The following is a 22,460-nucleotide window of genomic DNA, read 5'->3' on the forward strand; positions in this document are numbered from 1 at the left end:
TTCTAGACAGCTTTTCTTCAGTTTTTCCCCTGCACAGCACTGGGACACCAAGAGCACTTCAGTACCACCACCACCACCTCCTTGTCTTGACTGGAGGCACTAGAAAGGAGACGCACAGTCTGATTCATTTCAGACTGTAGTATTTTGCTCCTAGAAAGAGCTGGACTACCTTGGTTATTAGCCTCCTTGGAGCTCATGTAGCCCACTGCAGCCAGCTGAGGCAAATCAAATCATGATTTCTTCATAGTCATCTTCAAGAATGCATTCAAAGCACTGTAGGCCTTAGACAAGAGATACTGAGGTTTTAACAGTACAGCAAGGCAGGAACCAGAAGGGCTGGAGGCTACAGAAAGCTTAAACATCAAAACCAATGTGCAACATCTTACAGCAGGTCTCTTCAGAGGACCTTGTTATTAGCGAGTCACAGAGACACCAAAATGCAAATACCAAGAGTCACTCTACAACATAACTTTTTTTTGAAAGTATTTCTTTACAAGACATTCCCATAGAATTTTATGTAAATATTTTATTTACCTATCATCTTGGGACAAGAACATGACTTTCTGGGTCAACATATTCAATATGATTCATATGAGAACAAGCACACACTTCACCCTTTAAAATTCTTTACTGTCACTCTTCTTTCAAATCAGATAGCAACAAGCCAGAACTGTCCAGCTCCCACTACGAAAAAGGGGGTTCAAGCTTATGGATGCTTTTGCAGATTTGGTTAAGAGCTATAAAACCTTCTGTTAAAAGCACTTTGAGAAGTCTGAAGTGCAACCTCTTACTGCAGTCTTCGGATTCAACGTCGAGAACAGTAGAAACCCAACAAAGGGGGAAAAAACATCACAAACGACAAGGACAGGGTTCAGTAAAACATCTCCATTGCATACTTTCACCTCCCAGGCATTCCTGATAGGAAAAATGCAGACAGCTTTTGTTTTTTAAAAAAATACCAGTTACCACCACAAGAGGAAGCAGCAGAATTTCCCCAAATGCTGGCTGTGAGAGCAGACCACAGTTCAGACTCTCCCCCAGGTCACTAAGGTATCACATCTCCAGGTACAGATGGTAAGCAGGCCAATCTGAGACACAGGTGTAAGGAGGGAAGGGACAAACAGTGTAGCAAATGCAAAGAGAAAAATAAAACAGAAACCAACGCTCTAGCAACATTTAGTACAACCAGTTTCAACCAGTAAGTCTGGCAAAGGAAAAGGCAAAACATGACTGCTGGGGACAGGCAATACCGAGGGCAGCTCTGCTCCAGAGCTTACAGCAAGCACAGGTCAAGAGATGATACACTGCATATGCACAGTCATTACAGTCATAAACCACGAAACATGGAAACCGTGTCACCTGACACAGATCAGCAAACTTCCTACACAGCTCTACTGTGCTACCAAGAGACCTGGAGGTCCAGTGGAGACACAAATCCACCATTTTTAGCCAATGTTTAACACCAGGAATTACAGAAATACTGCTTTGTGCAGCACCATCTTACAGGATCTCTTGGATTGAAATTACCCAGTTTTGTATTTTATTTTCAGTTTCATCTTCTTTCAGAGGCAGTGGAGAGTGTTCAACATCTTAACACCAGGACAGACAAGCACGTTCCATACTTCTGACAAAAATTCCTTCTTATCCACTCCGGGTCTGAAGCAAGGAATGAAGTACTGCAAAAATAATTATTACTTACAGCAGTTGGAAATGTAAAGGATGTGACAGAGGTATTTCTGCTTTGTTTGTAATTTTTCAATAGTTACAACAGGACCTGCCCAGCTTCAAGTTCAAGTTATTAACTTCTGCATCCAAGAATTATTTGTTTTCAATAATTTAAATGCAAAGTGATGCACAGAAGGTATTAAAAGCTTTAGCTACAACCACCTCTACCTTGTAAACCTAGTGACTGAAGAGCCTCTTCCCCTTGGACAAACTCCAAAATACTCTTGGACTTGATAAAGCAAATCTAGACCTTTTTTATTTTATTTTTTTTAAACAATTTGCCAAAACTGGAATGAGAGATAAATAGAAGGCACAACAATTTTGCTTTTTTTTATACAAATACAAACTAAACATGAAAAAAACTCCCTATTTCAATAAAAAATTTCACAAGTTCAGGAAAAGTGTTTGAAGAGTCAAGTTCTAGACATTTAAAACCTATCCCACAATCCAAAATTTCAGAGTGGTAAAACAGTAGTTCGAATTCCTTGCTGTGATCATGTATCAAAAGGAAAAGAGATTCTACGGATACCCATTATTCCACTTTTACAGCGCCACAGAGAGAAAGGTGAAAGTCAATTTTTTCAAGTGGCAATGTCTCCACATCAGAGGATGTTCATATGACCCTCAAAGAAACAACAAGAGTTTTGCTTTTCTGCCCTTGGAATACTTGCCAAGAACTATGTTTTCCTACAGGCTCTTGAACGCATGCACGTGAAATATTATTCCGCTGACTGCACCCAAATTCATTAAAAAGAGGGGAGGAAAAAAAAAATAAAAGAAAAAAGAAAGACATTCCTTTAGGAAAAACCACTGGTACCAAAAAAACCAAAAATCAGTCCGTAAGTTTGAGGTGAAGAAGAAAATTCAGTTCTTTTCTTTTTAAAATCCACTTTTCCTAAAACGTTGTTCCACAAAGCTGGAATCTGGGACAAGGACTAGAAAAAATAAATCACAGAACCATAACACAAACAAAAAGGGGCCAAAATAGTATCAAACGTAGCAGTCTATAACAGGCTAGGGCCACATTCCAAGATACCCAAGGCTGAAATTCACAAATCTGCAGGAAAAAGGGTTTGCGCCACCACGTCAACATCCACGATGAATTCACTGGCGTTGCCCAATCCCCCTTCCAGCTCCAAATCCCGGCTTCTGGGACATTCCTCCACGTGGAGGCCCTCGAATCCCACCTCCCAGCCCCCCACGAGTGCCTCCAGGTCCACGGGGTCTGTTATCTCTGCGGTCACCCTCCCTGGCAGCTCGTGTTTTCTTCTCCTCCACGTTCAGGCGCACCTCTCCCCTGAACATGATGGGCTGCAACAGAAGCACAGAAGGTGCTGTCATTAATGGGTCACCAGGAGCTCTTCAAGGTCAAGCAGATTCCTGCAACTTTGTCTCATATCCTCCTCTCCATGAAAGACTGAAGGGTCTCAGGATTACTTACTAAACAATGGCAATAGCCAAACCATGCATCCAGTCTTGGGGCTTTACTGGAAAAAATAAAGATGTGAAGGAGTGACCCTTGAAAAGCCATCTCAGGCTTAACACTGAACATTCTGATGGGTTTCAGAAAAGCTTCCTGCACGGCTATGAGGGTGCATCCAGAGCCCCTACCTACCACAGCAGGCAGGCATGGATACACATTCTGCATTAGCAATCACTGCTGACAGCCTGAGCAGGTACCTCCCGCCTTTGTTAGCAAAATTCTTTTCAGCGTACACACCAATACAGCTTCTTCCTTTCAGCCTCTGACAAACAAGATTCTACTTGTCCATAGAATCAGACTCTCTCTACCTTGTCTTCCTGAAAGCTGTTTATACACTTCCTGTGTTCAGCAATCTCCCACTGAATAAGGCTCTGTAATGAGCTTCTACAAGCTACTTCAATGACAAAGACTGCACAAATCTTGGTAACAGGAGGGAAGAAACATTACATCTACTCTAATATGCTCAAAAAAATCTAAAGGTATCAAGTACATTCTCTTCCTGTTAAGCTGAAAAATACTGTTGTCAAGAGACCAAAAACCACTGCCTGGAAATTTATTTACCCTGTTGCTAAGGATCTTCTGAACAGGCTCAGGATCATCAAACACCACAAACCCAAAATTAGGGAGCTTTCCACCACTGTTGATGCGGAGTTCAACAACATTGCCATAGCCTGCAAGAGAAAAGCCAAGTTCTTGGGTCATACATTAGAATGCTCTGTTGACCACGCCCATGGCTGCAACCCCCAACCCCTCGGAGGACAGCAAAGCAACCAACTTACTTTGGAAGAAGTCTTTAAGTTCAGATTTATCCACATCATGGGGAAGGTTCCCAACAAACAGCTGATGACTGTCTGGGTATCTCACAATCCGCCTGGTTTCCACGTCGCCTTGTTCACCCTCACGAACTTGGAACAGAAAAGAAAAACTGATTGTAGAAAAGTCAGTCCCCACAACAAACAGAAAAACAAGCTATGGTCAGAATTATCACCATTAGAAAGAATCAATTTGCACTGTCTATCCATTCATACACAAAAAAAGTAAAGCAGTCTACACTAGCAAGTGTGTAATGATTTGTTTTTTAATCACCTGGCTGAGGCCAAGCTTGAATTTTTACTTGAGTAAAAATTGTTTCCTTACTGACAAAAATAATGATATTTCAAAAGCTTTAATTATCACATTTTTTCCCCGAAACCTTTAAGCAACTGAAAACAGCTTCTTTGCAGCTTGTCTTACTTGGCCTAGGACCCCGCTGAGGTGGGATGCTTGTTCGCTGCTCCCTCACTCGCTGATCCCTCTGAGGTCTCTGGGGGGGGGTCTGAGATTCGGGCTTTGCCTCAGGGCGGGGCTGCACAGATTCAAAAAGGAGTGAACAGCTCAGAGTCAGAAAGACATACCAGCAGGTTCAGCTTTTAAGAGCTCACTGTCAACTTGGTATTACAAAAATACAGGGAAAGGTAATAGTTTTTCCCACCTGTGACTAAAATACATGTTAGCTCATGTTGGCTTCCATGCTTTAAAAGCAAGCAGCATTCACACAAACATTCCCCGTTTTCCTCCATGAAAAACAATAAATTCTCAAGCCAAAACCCAAGGAATAACATTTTGATAAAGTCTACCAGGAATCACAGAATGCTAAAGTCTTTGGGGCCTGGGAAGTCAAATCAGAAGCAAGCAGATTTCACTCTCCCCTGTCAGCCAGTTTAGCACTTAAGCTTCTCCAGGTGCTGGATTCCTACCTGCGAGACCGGTACTTTCACAACATGAGGTGGTATTCCTGATACTGGGACAGCCCCACTGGGAGGAAGGTTCTTGCTAGTTACTGATGCCCAGGAAAATGTCTTAAAAAAAAAAAAAAGAGATAGAATGATAATAACATAACTACATCTCCTTCAGAAATATTACTGAGAGGACAGCTAACAGACACAGGATAACAGGAACAAATTTTAACTTACACTTGAAAATCAGGAGCCAGCCAATAGCAGTTTCCCCACAATTTCCTACAAATTATTTAAATTCAAAAGACTCAGTGTAATGACAATGGAGTCACACTTCTACTCTAGTCCTGAATTCCAGAGTTCAAACAGGACACAGCAGTGGCCCAACACCAAGTATCACATCAAGGTTAACCAAAGTATTGGACTCCTGAGTCCCAATCTGTCCACTTTTACCCTCCTTAACTCTGAGAAGTGACAAAAATCCCCAGGTAAAAATAAAGCAGTGTAAATAGACAGGAGAGCCATACTGATGAAACCACATCAGAGAAAAGAGAGATCCATTGTCATTACCCTGGAGTCCTCTTGCACTGCAGGAGCTGGATCAGCAGGAGCTGGAGAAGGACTCTTTTCCACAGTCTCTTCTGGAGCAGATTCCTCTAATACTGGCTCAGACTTTTCTTCCTGCACCTCTGGTTCAGGTTCCTGTTCAGGTTCTGCCTCTGGCTCAGGCTCTGCCTCTGCAGCTGTCTCTTCCAGGTGTTCCTCAATGTCATTGCTATTATACAGCAACATAGAAAGCAGGAAAAATAGGTGGTATTGTGTTTATTCTATTACTGGTGATAAGCAGCGCTACTTATGCAATACGGAAGTCAGGCACATGACATCTGAGAGGAACAACAAGGCCAAATAAGGCCACATTGCACAAGGATGCAAATTTTGCATTAGTACACTATAAAGCAGCAAAAAAAAAAAAACAACAAAAAAAATCCAGGCTCCATGTTCAGTCTAACAGCATTTTAATTTCAGCTGATCAATAAACAGAAATTTTTTGACTGTCAGAAGAAAACTATTAATAGCAATAAATGCATGTCACCAGTTTTACAAGCAGCCTGTCTCACACAACACCTGACTTCATCTATAAATATATTATTACCTGACAGCCTGCTCATAATAAGCACCACTATCATCAGGAACAGCCTCAGGTGTCTGCTGTCTTTCCTCAGGTTCCTCCCCTTCCTCCTCAGATTCTAAATAAGGTTAGAAAAGAAAAAAAAAAAAAACCACACATCTTTAGTAAGAGGCTCAAACACAAGGCACCTAGCACAAAATACAGGTGAAGTTTCTGCCAAAGAACACACAAGAAACACTTTTGAGATGTGACATGAAACAGACATTTTTTTTATATTTCCACTATCACTTTGGTTATTCAGTTTTGACCAAGGTTAAAAAACATGCTCCAAATACTTCAGAGAGCAAGATTTATAGCCTACAAATCTGACTGCAACTGCCAAAAGAAGTCTTACAGTTTTTGTAATAGAAACAGATTATGCCAGAAAAATAATCATCTGCATGTCACAACTCCTTGCTGGACTGTAAAGAACTACAGGCACAGAAAAAAACCTACAAGCACATGAAATCTAACACTGATCTGTCTTCTCCAGCAAGAAGATTTCCTTTGATCTGGCAATACAATTTTGATATAGATCCAGAACCAAACACCAACAGAACCATCCAAAAATTTCTGCTGCTTACCCTCTGGAGGCTCAGTATCAGAGTCCCCAAAAACCTCGTCCTGGTAGCGGAAGATATCGTTGTGGACATAGAACTTGTTTGCAACAGAGCCCTAAGAGAAAATCCAAGGGAAGAACTGAATCAAAAACATCAATCCAGTAATGTAAAAATTGAAATAATGTGAAAACAACAAAGGTTTGAGCAAACTGTCCTTTGTACAAGATTAATCCAAATTTGCCTCTTTTAAGAAAACAGTATTAGGGGCAGGATAAGAAAATAATGTTATTTGGGGCAGGAAAACAAGAAAGAAAAAAGACATCACTCCTAAGAAGCTGAGTATGGATGGAACAAAGGAAAAAAAAAAGTTGAAGTGCTTTTAATTCCAATAGCTCACAACACTAAAGAAGTATAATCGACAACTTCCTGGTGTCCAAAGTATAAATTTTTATCTCCAAGTCATATTGTCAAACAGAGTGATCTTGCAACACTCCTTTTTCACTATCATTTTCAATTCTGTGAACTGCTTTGTTAAAAAAGTCTATTTAAAAATGCCACTTCAAAAGCACTCGAAGTGCTTCAGCACTTTATGAACAAGAAAATCTGGAACCCTCATTTTCAAAGTGACAGGAAGCATTTCCCTCTTTCTACTACCTCTTTATCAGTAAAAAGACCAGTTGCTAGGATAGTAAATCAAAGACAATATAATTTTAATATGCTTAAGAAAAAAATGCACTAACCTAGGAGTCCAAAGTCAGAATACTTATAACTGATTTCAATATCCAAGGTCAATGTACAATCACACAGAAGTAGTGTAATTCCCAAAGGACTTTTTAGAACATAACTGCTGAATTTTGTGGCAAGTAACCTTCCCAGTCTAACCCTTGAGACTGCAGCCCTGAGGCAGACAGAGCTCAGCAGTGGTGCCAGAAGCCCCTGGCAGCCCAGCACACCCACCTCAGGAGCAAGCACGAAGGTCTGCATGAACCTGCGCACGGGCTGCATGTTATTGGAGAGCTCCCCCATCACCTGCACCACCACACCGTCGTTGAGCGTGGCATGGGCGTCCACGTGACGAATCTTTGTGTGGCAATCCTTGAAGTTTAGTGACAGCACCTTCTTGTGGATATCCTGGGAAAGAATGGTACACATGGGTTATGTTGCAGAAGCCATTTCTGCCAAGTTAGCAGCTTTCAGAGAAAGCAAAATCATAAAAACTGATTCAAGATATACTCCCTAACTCTGGAGAGCTTGGCAGGATGTTTGTTAAGTTTGCTTTGCAGGCAATTTTACATTATAAGCTTTCTATAAAGGAAGCACATTTTGCCTAACTATTGCTGTCTACAGTCAAGAGGGTTTTTTTCCTCCCCATTTTTTTTTCTTCTTTTACAGAAAGCACTTGAACAGTGTGGGGGTGAATCACAGCTGGATACATTTCTCTTCTCAACCATAAAGGTGACAAAATAGAAGGAAAGAACAGCTTTCTTTTTAAAAAGTTCTTACAGATTGCCCATAGACTGCATCAGCTGGTTTTCCATTGGAATCCAAGCCACCGTGGACGTAGGAAGAGTTCTTTCCATAAAACCTGTTGGAAAGAAATATTTTAATGCCAAGCTTTGCTGTGTAAGAACATTGAGCCTCTATGTTAAGAGTGCAGTACAAATAATACACTTTCGAGTAAATTTCCTGTCTGAATCACTAGAATAAAGCCACAAAATCTCATAATCCTGTTACTAATCAGGGGGTGGGGGGGAAAACAAAGTTTTCTAATGTAAGCTGTAGCATTCAGGTGTGTCAGACCCAGGCACCAACAACCAAAACCAAAGTCTCATGAGAGCTCATGATCCAATCTCATTATCCTCTTTCTGCATGAGGTCCCCAAAACAACACCCTGAACATCTGGGATGCTGAAGGCTCCCTCTCAAGTTCTGATTTCAAGCTTGAGCAAGGAGCAACAGGACTGTTTTGCTCTCCTACAGTAAAAAGAGTATTGCAGGTAAATCTTCCTTTCTGGAACTAAAAGGTTACCAGCTGAAATGCCCATGGCACTGCACTCTGCCAGCAGATAAAAGACTGGAATGGATTCCATGGCACAATCAACTGTCCCCTGACCCAAGGGGATGAGGTCAGCTGTCCACCTAAGTGGAGAAACACTGAGTAACTGTTCCTGAGACTGGATGGAGGGAAGGTGTCAGAAACTTTATCTGGCTACTCAAAACACAACAAAATGAACTGTATCTTCATAAACAAGACTAGTTTCAGAAGGATACCTGTCACACCAAACAGGACTGATTTGTTTAGATAATGGATTATAGTCTGCTGCACATCCATAATTTCCTAACTTTCCTTTAAGAGCTGGTATGACTCTCAAGAGAGACCAGTAGACAAGCACACAACTTATTCAATGTTTCATCTTAGGGGACATTTTCTCAAGCCAAAAACTACAGAAATGTTCAACTAAGTGGTATTTCTCCAACTTCAATTGATTACAAGCAGAAGTGCCAAGGAGCATTTCAGTTAGAACCAGAACTCAGATATTTAAAGAATTCCTGTTATCTTTATTATCCATCTTTTAATCCAGCTGATCAAAACCAAAAGTAAACAACGCTCAGCATCTTGAATAAATCAATTTAAGTGACCAAATTCAGCAAGCTAAGACACAGTAGTAAGATCATTCACCAATTTTAACACATAAGTTGATTCACACAGAAAACCAGCTCAAAGTGAAGCAGAGCTTTACCTGTGCAAATAGTCAGGTGCTTGGTTCAGCAGAGTATAGTACTGCCTCACGAACTCCCGCCCGACCAGCAGGGGACTTGGCTTCTCCATCACCATTTCTTTGGTCAACTGAAAACTATGGAAAAAAACAAAAGCTCCATAAACCATGAGCATTTCAAATAGCTGTTCTCATCCTGATTGCATAAGCCACCTAATCACAGCGGAAAGCACGCACCAGGACTGTTTTACCCTGTAAGCAGTTTAAGCAATGTGTTTTCAGAGTCATCAGAGTTTTGGTACCAGGGAGAGGATTCCTGGGTACCAAACCAGAGGTGGGAGAGGCTGCAAGGCCGAGGCAGCTCACCTCATAACCTGCCAGTAGTTAAGCATCCCACATATCCTCAGGAAAAAGCAGGTGGCAAGCAAGTAAGGTTGTTCAAGAGGATTTGCTAAGTGGCTAAGACATTTACAGTCAATCCAAATTCTACTTACCTCACTTGACTTCACAATCAGAATTAAAAGTCAGATGTTCTCAGGCAAAGCCCGTGCTACTGTATTAAGGGCATTTTCAAAAGGTCAGAATAAGTCCAATCTATTTTTAATCAGCAGCACAGCACTACTTGCTGTGAGTATCAAGCACTCTGGAGGAATATTAGATTATATTAAAATTATGCTACAAACTAACACATACTGCTCTTCTCCTACTTCCACCAGTCTCAGCAAGTCATTTCTCACTTAAATTCAGACCACCAGTCAAGTGAAAAGCACTACCCATGCCAAGGGACAAATCCATCTGGGTATCTTCTACCTCCCTTCCATGGAGCTGCAAGTTACAAAAATAAAGTATTTTCAGGTAGGTTGCACAATACATGTATCTTCAGCCCAAACCAGAGCAGATTCCCATGTTTCCTTGTTATTAAATACTTAAACACCGTCCAAACTCATTCAAAATAGTTTTAAACTCACACGGATAAACACCAACAGCAGGGCATGTTCTTAGTACCAAATACAGAATCAACAGCAGATTTTCTGCTTCACACTCAGATGTACCAATCAGAATAATTTACCAACAATGGGGGCTTAGCAAACTATCTCCTTCACTACAGAGCCCTTTTCCCAACCACATGGTATTCAAATTCCATATGCACATTCTCCAGGTATGACAAGCAAGTCAAAACTGACACTATTTAGCTGAGCCCTCTAAATGCAATTCAGGAATCATCGACTACTCATCTGCTTTTATTTAACACCGATAACCATAAATAGTGACAAGAAATGGTGGCATCAATGACTGGGGGAAAACCCAGACTGGATCACAGCCAGAACACAGAATGGGGGGGGGGGGGGGGGGGGGGGAGAGAGGAAGCCAAACTAAGTAGTCTTTTAGCATAGAATAATCCAGAAGGAGCCTGCAAAAGCTCATGCCAAGCCAGTATCCTGGGAAAACTGAGTTGCCCACAACTTATCCTTCAAACATAGCAAAAGGGAAAGAAAAAGACTGGCTTTCCCACCTGCTTGTACTCCCCCCTATCCCAGTTCATACAAGGATCTTAAACATTTGATACTCACTGTATTCAGTGAATTTCAGGGAACTTGTCCTTTACACACCAAAAACTGACAAGAGAGCAGAGCTTCAGGAGACAGAAGTGATCACGTTGGTGTTAATTTCAAACACACAACATACACAGGGCTGCAAAGGAAATCACAACCACACTGCTGGATGGACCAGGAATACAAAACAGAAGCTATAAGCTTTAAAGAGATGAATGTACTTAGGAAGATGCCATGGAAGCTGGTACTGTTGGTGAAACTAAGTTCAAATGAACCTGGCAAATTTTATATATCTCAATCAATGGTCAAACACCCAACACATGGTAATCAAGGGACAAGGCAATGTTTAGCCACACTGTCAGAACATCCAGGTAACAGATCCAAGGATGTGATCACACCCAAACTCCCAGCAGTGGGCAGAATGCACTGCAGTCAGCTTTGATGGAGGAATGCAGCTAAGACTCAAGCCAGAAGACATAACAGCAAAGCCATAATTTTGTATACATTGAGGTGTTTTGCTCTGCTTTTAATGCAATCACATGTTACCATCTTTTAAAGTCTAGAATAAATGAGAAATCTTCCCATTCTATTTTGAAACACACTTTTCTCTAGGTTTAAACACAACAAGAAAGATCTGGTGAGCTCCAGAAGATGCATCCATGAACTCTCTTTCAGCAGGATATGTGCCTATCACCACCACAGAAAGAAATGTTACCTACATGATAATGTACCGGAAAAGTAAGACTAAATATGACCTAGAAGTTAAAGAGGCTTTTCAAAACATTCAGAAGCTTTCAGCTGTTAGAGGATTTTCAAGAGTTAACCATGCAGAAAGGAAGAAATAATCCATGGCTGGGTCTGGCCTGCAGGAAATGCTCAGATTCTGCAAACCACTTTCATTTCAGGAAGGTTCTACTATCTGTAGTTTTGCAGAAGCCTTTGAACTCAAAATATTACAGATACAGAAGTCCAACACCCAGCACAGTCTGAGGTGACAAAAATCTCAAAGAGATGAACTCCTGCCTTCTACTGCATGTTAAATGAGATCCCCATAAAATATTATCAGACAATACAAGAACACAGGAAAGGTAAAGTACAGCTAAGTGGTGACCACCACTGCTGACTTCCTCATCCCACTTTGTTTCCTCTTGAATACCTGTGAAGCTCTAGAAGGACCAGGCCAACCCTAAAGCAGTGGGAGCAGAAATGGCAGACAGACATGACCCACACTTTTAGCTCCAGTCAGCTTAACCGACAAGGTAGGATTTCTTTGCTCCACAACAGTTAAAAATTTGCTTCTGTGCTGACAGTTTACAACCAGGAAGCCAGTCCTACCATATACCACATCACCACTTGGATAATGACAGGAGGCACACCTAATTTCTTTGTGAAGATATAGCTTCCCTGGAATTCAAGCTTATTGCTACAGATGTAAATAGGCAGTTTTCTACTCAGTTCTAATAAATTATGAATTGGGCTCTTCTGAGAATTATTTTTAAGTGCTTCCTAGAACACCAATGTACAAAGCCTGACATTCTCACATTATGGCAAAATCTTCCTGTAGCACTCAAAAGTTCAACAGCTGATTCACCAACAGCTCTTTCAGATTTCTGTTCTTCAGTGAAAGCCCTCACCTACATTAACCCACAAACACATCATCTTCCATGCTGGTCTCAAGAAAAATTGGAAGTGAAGGGGCTTGATTATGTCTGTCATACTTACAATATGCTTAAAAATATACATAAAAAAACTTCCCTCCTGCTAAGGGTGAAAAATATATCAGAACTAACTCCTAACATGAAAAGAGGAATTGCTGAGTGCCCAGTTGCTCTCAAGCAGATCTGAAAAGAAATGGGAAAGACCTACATGACCTAATCAGAGGACAACAATCTGTTTTTACTGCTGCTGCACCTGCTGCTACGTTGCCAGTTGCCATCTGCTCTTGTTCTCCAGCCAGCACAACCTGAATGGTGGAAGCCAAGCATCTCCTCAGAGAACATTTGCTCCCTACCACTCATGAGCAATTTACTACTCCGCTATTCCCTGATCCAAGAAAAACTGCTAATACTTTTTACTACATTTTCATTGCACAGCACATAATAGCACCAAATGTTTGAACTGTCACTATGCTACTCCTGATAAAAGCTTATCCACACATTTTCCTGTCAATTGACATAATGATGAAAGGGTGAAAATTGACAGGAAAAGCCAAAAATCTGATTATTTAAGATTCATTCATAATAATGCATTCATATTATCCCATATGTAAAACAAATTGGATAAGACAAATTTTAACAAGTACACTATAACAATTCTCCAGCATAACTGAGCCCCTTCCTTAAGCCAAGGACTTAGAGGAAGACAAATACCTCCTTTACAGTGGTTATCACCTGGCTGATGGAAAATTCCACCATCTGTTACAATGCTCCCACTTGGCAGAAAATCAATGTCAGGCACTGAATTTCTGAAACACTGTTATGTAAATTAGAGCCATTTATGTAAATTCCACATTAGCAAATTCAGATTTAGGCCCACAAAACCTATTAGTATATTAGTTCAGAAAAATGGACTCAGCACTCAGATCTAGCATGGGTTATTATTTTCTTACCAAACTGCAACGTGTTGAAAGCAAACTAGTCACTGCTGGGCCAACTCAATTTGGGGTTTTTGTGGATTTGGGTTTTAAATTTTTGAATCAGACAAGTTTAGCCTGAATGCTGCTTCTACTGGACTTCATACACAACAGAGGTATGTGTTATGCTCATCACGAGTCCCAAGACTAAGGCAAAAGCCACTTGGCCTGATGTAACCAGCCAAAGGACCAAAACTTAAATTTCACTTCCCAAAGAGTGTGGCAGTTTTAAGCTTCTGTTAAGAAAAAACTAACAAGAAGACAAATTAAAATTGAATCATAATCTCAACAGGCTCTGATGTGTTTTTAACATTAGCCTTGTTTCTTTGTTCTCTGCCATCTTTAATTACATTTTTTTTACTTGCATTTTAATACAAAGAACCTTCTCAAGATACCCAAAATTCCTACAATGCATTTTAGTCCTGAGTGGAATATTAATTACATACAGCTCACCCCTTCTCCTTTGGCTACTCAAGTGATATAAGTTGACCATGTGAACTCCACTCCTTACACCTCTACAAACTGGTGGAGTTTACAGGGTGCCAGAACAGCCATTCCGAATATCAAACTTCACACAACCCTACTCCCTCATTTTGGCATCAGTGAATTCCTTAACTTAAAAAGGCTTTTTGGAAATTGAAGAAACAGCAGGAGAAAAGAGTGTCTGTATCCAAGCACAAAACACCACAAATGTGGCAAACAGCAATTTTGCTGGAAATTAAAGGTCTGGTCAATAGTTAATAGGATTGCATAATTAAGCGTCATTTGGGATTTCTCCAAGCTGCTTAGCAACAGGTGAGCATGCTCAAAGCCACAAACCATTTATTTAGAATAACCAGCTCTAGAAGCAGTTATGGACAAAAAGAAAATTAAAGTAATGGAAGAAAATGCCAGTAGGCCTCTAAGAGGCATGATATAAACAAAGTTTAACTACAAAACAACACAGTTAATTCCAACTCTCCATACATTTTACATGACTGGCATCTGCTCTGCTGCTAAGTAATATAAGAAAAAAAACCATGGGGCTGGTACCTGTGTGAACCATGATACAAAACAATAAAGTGAACAATGAAACACAAGCTAAACTTGCACCCCATGGCAAATTCCAGGGCCCATCTCAGCTGGGGATTTATGTCACCACACCAGCTTGCTCTTAAGTAGAAGAGTGATGTTAAGTAAATGTGTATTTAAAACACAAAGACTGCAGATAAACTGAGATAGCCTTATTTTAATACAGCCTTAACTATCCAAGGGGAACATAGAAACCCGTAACAATCCAGTAGCTGACCTGAGCTTAAATTAGAGAGCTGAAAATGCACCTCAAATAAGCAGGCAAATGAAGTCCCAAAACACTAATCTGCTTTAAAAAATAGGTCTCATTAATTGCCTCCCACTGGATGCAGAGGCAGACAATGTCACTGGGACAGAGTCCCAGCAGCACAGCCTGTATTTCAGACACAAACCATTACAGCTGCCTACCTGTAACCACTTCATCTTTTCTGCCTTTTGACAGCTTCAGAGGCAAAGTATTCAGCCTGGAAGAAGTTATCTTAAGTCAGCACTATTCCACAGGAGGCAAGATGCTTGGTAGCCACAGTCAATGGAAGCTCAATGATGGGATAAGTTATGCAATAAATAAATATTTGAGGATCAAATTGGGACAAGTTGTGAAGTTACCAGCATTCAATTCTTACTAGCATATCCAGGAAACATTGAGAGTCTGTGAGGTGAATGTATTCACCAGGAACCTCCAGAAGCAGGCACTTCAGAGCAGTGTGAATGAAGTGTCAGGCATATGATGCAGACAGAGGAGCCTTTAATAATCTTCCAAACACCTAATAAAACGTGGATCTAGACTGTCAAACTTAGCACAGCTATTTCTCCTTTCACTTGTGACTCATCTCCACTGTATGACCCACACAACCTACAAAGACAGGCAGTGTCTACATTCATAAGATACTTGAGGCACTACAGGGAACTAGATCCTAAAAAAAAAAAAAAAAAAAAAAAAAAAAAAAAAAAAAAAACAAACAAAAAAAAAAAAACAAAAAAAACCCACACAGCAGTCATCAGGCAATCAGCTTTCTCTGTGCTTCATTATCGAGATGCAGCAGAAAAGCAGAGCAATACCTGAGCCCCTTCTGAAGTTTGAGACACACTGACAAGGGATTCTCTAGAAAAGCCATGTATCACACTAAAACATGGATATGAAAAATTAAGTTAGAAGCTTAACTATTTTCTAATCAAATCATCCAATCAAACAAAATTTAAGCACAGTAAAATGAAATTTTCATCATAAGATAAAAAAAAAAATTTCAGAATTACATTCAGCACTGCCCACGCCAGTACCAAAAACCCTCTGCTTGCCAGTGGCAGATGGGAAGCCTTCCTCAGCAGCAATGCACAGCCCTTCAAACACTGGGAGAATACAAATAAACAAGCCAGCAATTGCTGAAGAGCTGTCAGTGTAGAAGTCTGCCTTGTGTTTTTGCTAACAAACCTAAGTGTGATCCACAAGTTGATGGATATGATGGAGTCTGCCATGTTTTAGACAAAATTCAGCACTTGTGTTTTTCAGCTCTACCAAGCAAGAAGGAGACAAACTGAATATTTCTAATGCTTTCAGTCAGAATCTAAAAGAAAAGAGATAATTTTGGAGAAATGTTATTTCCAGGACATTAAGCTCAAAAGCAGATTAAAAACACAAAGATCACCTTAAGTGTAAATCAGGGTACCTGAGAACAGCATACACCTACAGAAAGGGATGAACTTTCATCTGGGTAAGGAAAATGATACCAAACACTATTCCTGTGGCTAAGAGCATAAAGCTCCAAAGACAAATAGCAAATCAGGTCCTGCTTACAAGGGGAAAAAAAAAAAATCTAACAGAGAAGAATCTTGAAAACTTACTATTAAAACTAAGTGATATAGTATGAAATTCTCAACAAGGTGTTTGGGTTTTCTATTCCTCCCTCAAAACATTTTGCCTTCCCTGGGTTCTGAGCTCAGTATGATGTGGCTTTGGGTTTTCCTTCCTTTTTAAAGCTGTTTCACCTGGCTTCCAAGTTTCTGCTTGATACCAATCATCACTTCTATTCAGCAGCTACCTGCTGTAACATTAAACTAAGGTGATTTGTCCTGAGCCTAATGAGCAACACTTCATATCCTCACAAAAGGAGAGCTCCGTTACATTTAGCACTACAGAAAAACACGTGGCTCTTGTGATTTGACAGAGGAAAAAAATGAACGCCTCTTCAACATCTGAGTTCTCTGAAAACTCAAAGCCTTGAGAATTCCCAGAAATATTCCTACATTTTTAATAATCCTAAAATCAGATTATCCTAAATGGGCTCTCAAATGTGGGGGAAGGATTTGCCTTTCTAACTGAACTTACTTCAACCTCACTGACCCCTCAGTTAGAAGCAATGTTTTTCTGCAAAATTACATTTTAAACACACAAATTTCATCCTGAAGGGTAGCAGGATAGTCCTGAATGATTTGTTTACTTTTTCTTTAATAAGCAGTAAGTCAGCTTTCTGCCTCTACCGCTCTCCAGACTGCTTCATGATAAAGCAGCTACTTAGTCCCTGTGATTTTGCCATTAGAACAGGTTTTGTTTTGACATCCAAGAGCTGCTCCAACATCTCGATGAAGTTGGCAGCAGGTCCAGTCATCTTCTCTTAGGTCTGCAAATTTTCCATTTGGCTCCAGTGCAGCTTCTTAAAGTAAAAAAGCAAAAGTTACTCATCAGCAGTCAGAAGAGGCAGATCAGAACCCTGAGCTACACCAACACTACAGCGAAATTCAAGCTTAATGACACTCAGATTAGAATCACTAAGATTAAGATTCAAAATATTTTCTGCATGCCAAGCAACAGAGAACTCTAAAGAGAATCAACTCTTTCACCTCTACCTGCTTAGGTCACAGAAGAGGCTTAAACCTGATGTATCAGCTGTACCCTGGCACTCAGGACTGACCCATCATAGCACTGTTACATTAAAAACAAAATACAGCCAGCCCAGCAGCAGCCAGGAAACAGCACAGGGCAGAGCAGATGGAAATGGAAGATGCAGTGCAGTGCTGCATGTTTGCCTCAGCAAGGAATCAGGTTCAGCACAGATCACTCCTACATAACTGACAGCAGCCAGGTCCTGCTCTGAAAGCTGCACTGCACCAGCCATGTCCTCCTGGAAGAGCTCCAGACTTAATATAGCAAAGCTGGGACCTCAAGCCAGCACAACACTCACTGCCTGCAAAGTTTAAAGATTCTTTTACAGTACCTGAGGATCAGACTTCTGGTTTTCTTTTTAACTACACAATGAGGTAGCTTAAGGTTATCAAAAGTCTACTAGTAGGTACTCCAGGAAATCAAATAATTACTTCAACTCTGCCAATTTTATATAGGCACCTGTAAAAAAAAAAAAAAAATCACCCAGTCTTCTAGAGCAAACTATCATTTTTGGTTTGTTCCAGGCAGAGCAGACTACAGCCAGCACAGCAACCAGCACCACCCAGCTGAAGTCCTGCTCTGCTTGGATTTCCTCTTTGATTCTTCACTCATCACCTTAGTCAGACAAAAAGCCCCAGGTACTATAACTGAAATAGTGTTTTCTAATTCTAACAGGCCATTTATGCCGCCCTTATGAGTGCTCTCTTACCAGGTCCTACTGTTTTGAACAGAAATACCAAGAATGTACTTAAAGCAACATCACCTTTGATTTATTTCCCTTTCAGTAAAAAGTGTTGCTCTGTATGTTTGCCTTACAATTTGCTACGTGAAAAATAAAGCTCTGAAACAAAGAATTTGCTCTTTCATCGAGAGCATAGATTCTGTTTAAAATTCAGGTGTTCAAACTCTATCAGATGTGTTGAACTCTACTGATGCTGTTATGCCAGCACCAAAGGGAGCAGCAGAGCAGTGGTCCTGCCATCACAATACAAATCCTCTGGTGTGCTTTTGTTGCTTCTCAGACTGCAAATACAAAGATTTCCAACAGAAATCCTAGTGGGCTTGGCACACACTGACTAAGTCTTGTCCACCAGGTTTTCTTCTTTAATTTTAATTATGCTTCCCTGCCTCCAACTTAAGGAGTCCACACTTAGCACAACCTAGCAAAAAAAGGGCAAATTCATCCGTCAGGAACTGGGGCTATTCTTTACCTCCTGATGTATACAAGCCTAAGGTTTTTAAAAATACTTATATTTATAAAAATATTATATACATTTGCAACGGCTCCAACACTGAGTTTTTTTTCCTAACAAACTTTGTACAGTTACACTTTCTAGCAGGTTTCACAAGTGCCTTTCAGGCAAACCAATCCCTGCAACACGTGATGCTGTCAAAAAAGGTCGTGAGATCTCCATCACAAAGATAAGGATGTAAGACTTTAAGCACGTGAACACTTCCAGCCAACCTTCAAATAAGCTACGTATACCATCCACTAAAACAAAAAAAGCTAGAGTCATATATGGAGACAGAAACATCCCAGGAAAGGTGAGTTCAGTTCACAGGAGGAAAAGATGCTACCATCAGCATTATGGAACTATCACAGAGCTATCTAGAGAAATGGTTTGGTTTATTTTTTACAGACAGAGAATAAGAAAAGTGAAAATTTGGTCGAAAGGAAAAATATCAGGAAAGGTCTGAAATGCAGTTTTTGTCTGTTAACTTCTGCACTTCCCTTTACGACATAAATCTAAAAAGCTTTGTTAGCTAAAAAAAAAAAAATCCAACACAACCCTCCCCACGTTTGATTTATGACATCTGGAAGCATCCCCTTCCAAAGCTTGATAGCAGTGTCCAGATTTCCTAAATCTGTCACTCCTGGCTGTGAGAGCAGGGGCTTGCCAAAAATAGCACACACTGGAAACATGGCGGCTTGCTGCAAATGCTGCTTTTCCCCCGGTGGAGGAACAAAAAAATCCTTTTTTTGGTAAAGACTACTTATCATATTCATGCAAGCCATTACACAGAAGATCACCAGGTAAGCCCGCAGAGAATGAGGAACGCGGTAGAACATCCAGATCAACACTGGGAGCTACTGGAAGATGTATCAAAACCTTTTCTCTAGGGTTTCTCCAGAAGGTACATAAGGGGCCTTACAGGATGCTGGAAAGTCTCATTAGAAGTACTACTTCGCATTTAAATCTTAGCTTAACCCCGGATTCAGCCAAGGTCATGCGATAAACCAGGTTAAGATCCACGCTGTCCTGCTGGAATTATAACTTCCTTCACCTATAAAATTACAGCAAGGGAGGCACCCCGAGCTCATACCCAGGTCCGGACCCAGCCAGCAGCCAGCACTGCCCCTCAGTCGGCAGCTACAGCTCCCCCTGAACCGGGAACACCTCGGGCTTCGGGTGGGCCCCTCCCGGCCCCACCTGCCCAAAACATAACCCAAAATCAGAGGGCGAAAAACCCTCCGAGCCTGGAAAGCCGAGAACAAAGCTCGACCCGCACACCTCGCCTCGCACAATGCGGGCCCGCGAGCAGCCGACCCTCCACCGACCGCCTGCCCCGCACCGCTCCCGCCGGGAGCTCCGAGGCCGCCGCGGCACTGGGAGCTCGGGCGAAGGCTGCGGAGCCCACGGGGGCCGCGCGGCGGCGGGTGGGGCGGGAGGGCGCCGGCGCCCGCCACAAAGCGCCGCGGGGACCGGGCGGGATGGAGGGGGAGGGGGGCGCCAGCAGCGCCGTCCCGCACGGCCCGCGGCCTACTGAGAGCCGGGGGCGCCTCGGAGCCGGCGCGGCGCGGGCGGCCCGCGGTCCCCTCGGGAAGGCGCGGCCGCGCCGGTGTCTCCCCGCGCCCCCCACCCCCTCACCTGCGGGCAGAGCGGGACGGGAGCGGAGACGCCGCTTCACCACAGGGCCCGGCGGACGAGAAGCGCCTCACGCAGCGGCGTGCTCTGCCTCCGGCTACATATATCCGGCGCGCAGCCTACCCCAGCGGGCGCGACCCAGCCAGTCAGAGAGCGGCGCTCGCCCTCACTCGGATGCCGGTTGGCTCACAGCCTTGAGGAGGCGGGCGGAGAGCTGAGGGGCAGCTCAGCCAGCCAACCATGCGGCAGCGCGCCGCAGGGCGGGAAGAGTGATCGACAAACAGGCAAACCAATGGGCGGTGGACAACTGCTGATAGATTTGTGCTTCGGCCAATGGGACGACGCTCCCCGCGGCAGCAGGCGCGCCAGGCGGCGCGCGCCGGACGCCGCAGTGTGGTTGAGCCGCACTGCAGCGCCCTTGAGAAGGAGCTGGTAAACCCCGTTAAAGATGGGGCGGGCCTTCGTGGCACGGCAGCCAATGGGAGGGCACGCTCGGCGCTGATGGACAGGGCCCCGCCGCGGCTCTTAAAGGGGCAGGCGTCCGCCACGCGGGGCGGTGTCCCGCGCTCGGCCGCGCCCCCTGCTGGAGGAAGGGAGGCGCTAACATGGCGGCGGGCGCCATGAGGGGTCTGAGGGGGGGCTCTCAGGGCCCGGCCCTCGCGGCCGAGCGCTCCCGACTCCCGGCAGTGAACAGGCAGTGGCCGCCCGCTTTGGCTGAGTCTCCACAGGCTGCTTGGGGCTCACCTGTCCCAAGCACCTGAGAGAAACCCCCAGTGCGGGTAGGTAGAAGGAGGTGCACACCCTAAGGCACCTCCACCACAACCAGCCCGGACACTCACGCCAAGCCGAAGGTGGTGGTCACTGACCCCAGCCCATCCCCGGAGGCTCACCCAACTGCTGCTTTACCCTCACAGCTTCTGAGCAAAGCAGACTCAGCATCGTCTGCCCCAGAGAGCCAATGCAAGCAGGAGCGTTTTCTAACACACCTACAAAGGAGGAGAGAGGCCTGGAAGGTCTCAGATCCTTTCGATCACCAGCAGGTGCTGGTCCAGGGACCCCGGCGGTCAGGAGGGAATGAGAGCAGGCAGTGAGCCAGAGCTCAGCAGCTTCCAGGCTGCCATAGCTTTCCATTTGTTTGTGTCACATCCCATCATCCCACATGTATCTATGACATGAAGCACTCGGAGATGGATTTCACCCTATAAAAATTACTTCCTGTCCACTGCCACATCCGTGAGCGCTGCATAAACCCCTCCCTGCCATGCCTTGCAGCAAGGGATACAGACAGGATTGGCATGGGGCCACCCTCGGCATTAATATCCTCCCCCAATACCTCCTGGCTATTTTTAGCCTAAGCCACGCTGCAATCTGCCAGTTCATAAATCAGCACTGCAGACTTTTACAAAGTTTAATGTGAGCCCAGTGACCCAGCACAACAGCCAGCCCCGAATAAACTCTGCCAGGGGGATCTTGGACATCTCTCTACAGAGCAATAGTAGGGCAGGGAATTCCCCTTTTATAAAACCGTCGGTACAGCAGCAGCATTCCGTGCACCTCAAAAGAAATGCCCTGACCCCCCAGCCGGTGAGGCAGAAAACAGAAACAGGATGGTTACATTCCCTGCAACAGATTGGGCTTCTCAAGGGGAAGATGCTGAAAGCCAGCACGTGGTAGGGAAGTGTCACATACACAGAGGTCTGCCAGCTCTCCTCAGCCCTGGTGTGATGCTCTGTCCCCTCTCCAGCTTCCCCGTGAAAGCACCTGAGCTGCTCCCGGGTCCTCCCCCTTGACTCAAGTTTTTTAGAAAGGGGCTCATTTTTCCTTCAAAGGACCATACAGCCAGGGGAAAAAAAAAAAAAAAAAAAAAAAAAAACCAAAAAACAACCAAACAAAGCAGACACATCTTCAGGGACCAGGACCCTTCTTCTCAACCTGCTCTGCACTAGAGACTCCCCCCAAACCTCCCACCATCAGTATCCAGTCTACCCGACCTCTCCCAAGCCAGTAAATCTCAAAACCTCAAAAAAGGGACACGAACGAGCTGTCTTTATCAGCCCGGCCCCATCCTCATGGCTGTCCCCACCGCCCCCCC

The 22,460-nt window shown here is 43.2% G+C and overlaps 1 protein-coding gene across 3 annotated transcripts; it reads right to left on the reverse strand.

The window, feature by feature from the left end:
* Nucleotides 1-1,955: 1,955 nt before the first annotated feature.
* Nucleotides 1,956-20,527, reverse strand: G3BP1 (G3BP stress granule assembly factor 1). 3 transcript variants are annotated; one of them, XM_059859771.1, is made up of 13 exons: nucleotides 20,372-20,487; nucleotides 17,833-17,960; nucleotides 9,392-9,505; nucleotides 8,155-8,236; nucleotides 7,609-7,782; nucleotides 6,676-6,766; nucleotides 6,077-6,170; nucleotides 5,494-5,698; nucleotides 4,945-5,046; nucleotides 4,442-4,553; nucleotides 3,988-4,113; nucleotides 3,770-3,900; nucleotides 1,956-3,036 (listed from the first exon to the last, which is right to left on the reverse strand). In XM_059859771.1, exons 3-13 carry the CDS (start codon nucleotides 9,484-9,486, stop codon nucleotides 2,830-2,832), a joined length of 1,419 nt encoding a protein of 472 aa, XP_059715754.1. In that variant the 5' UTR covers nucleotides 9,487-9,505; nucleotides 17,833-17,960; nucleotides 20,372-20,487; the 3' UTR covers nucleotides 1,956-2,829. The 3 variants fall into 3 exon arrangements, with proteins under 3 accessions (XP_059715754.1, XP_059715755.1, XP_059715753.1); XM_059859772.1 differs by lacking the exon at nucleotides 17,833-17,960 and having other exon boundaries at nucleotides 3,770-3,879; nucleotides 20,372-20,527; XM_059859770.1 differs by lacking the exon at nucleotides 17,833-17,960 and having other exon boundaries at nucleotides 20,372-20,527.
* Nucleotides 20,528-22,460: the final 1,933 nt, after the last annotated feature.

Source organism: Haemorhous mexicanus, chromosome 15 (assembly GCF_027477595.1).
Source record: "Haemorhous mexicanus isolate bHaeMex1 chromosome 15, bHaeMex1.pri, whole genome shotgun sequence".
NCBI classification, from domain to species: domain Eukaryota; kingdom Metazoa; phylum Chordata; class Aves; order Passeriformes; family Fringillidae; genus Haemorhous; species Haemorhous mexicanus.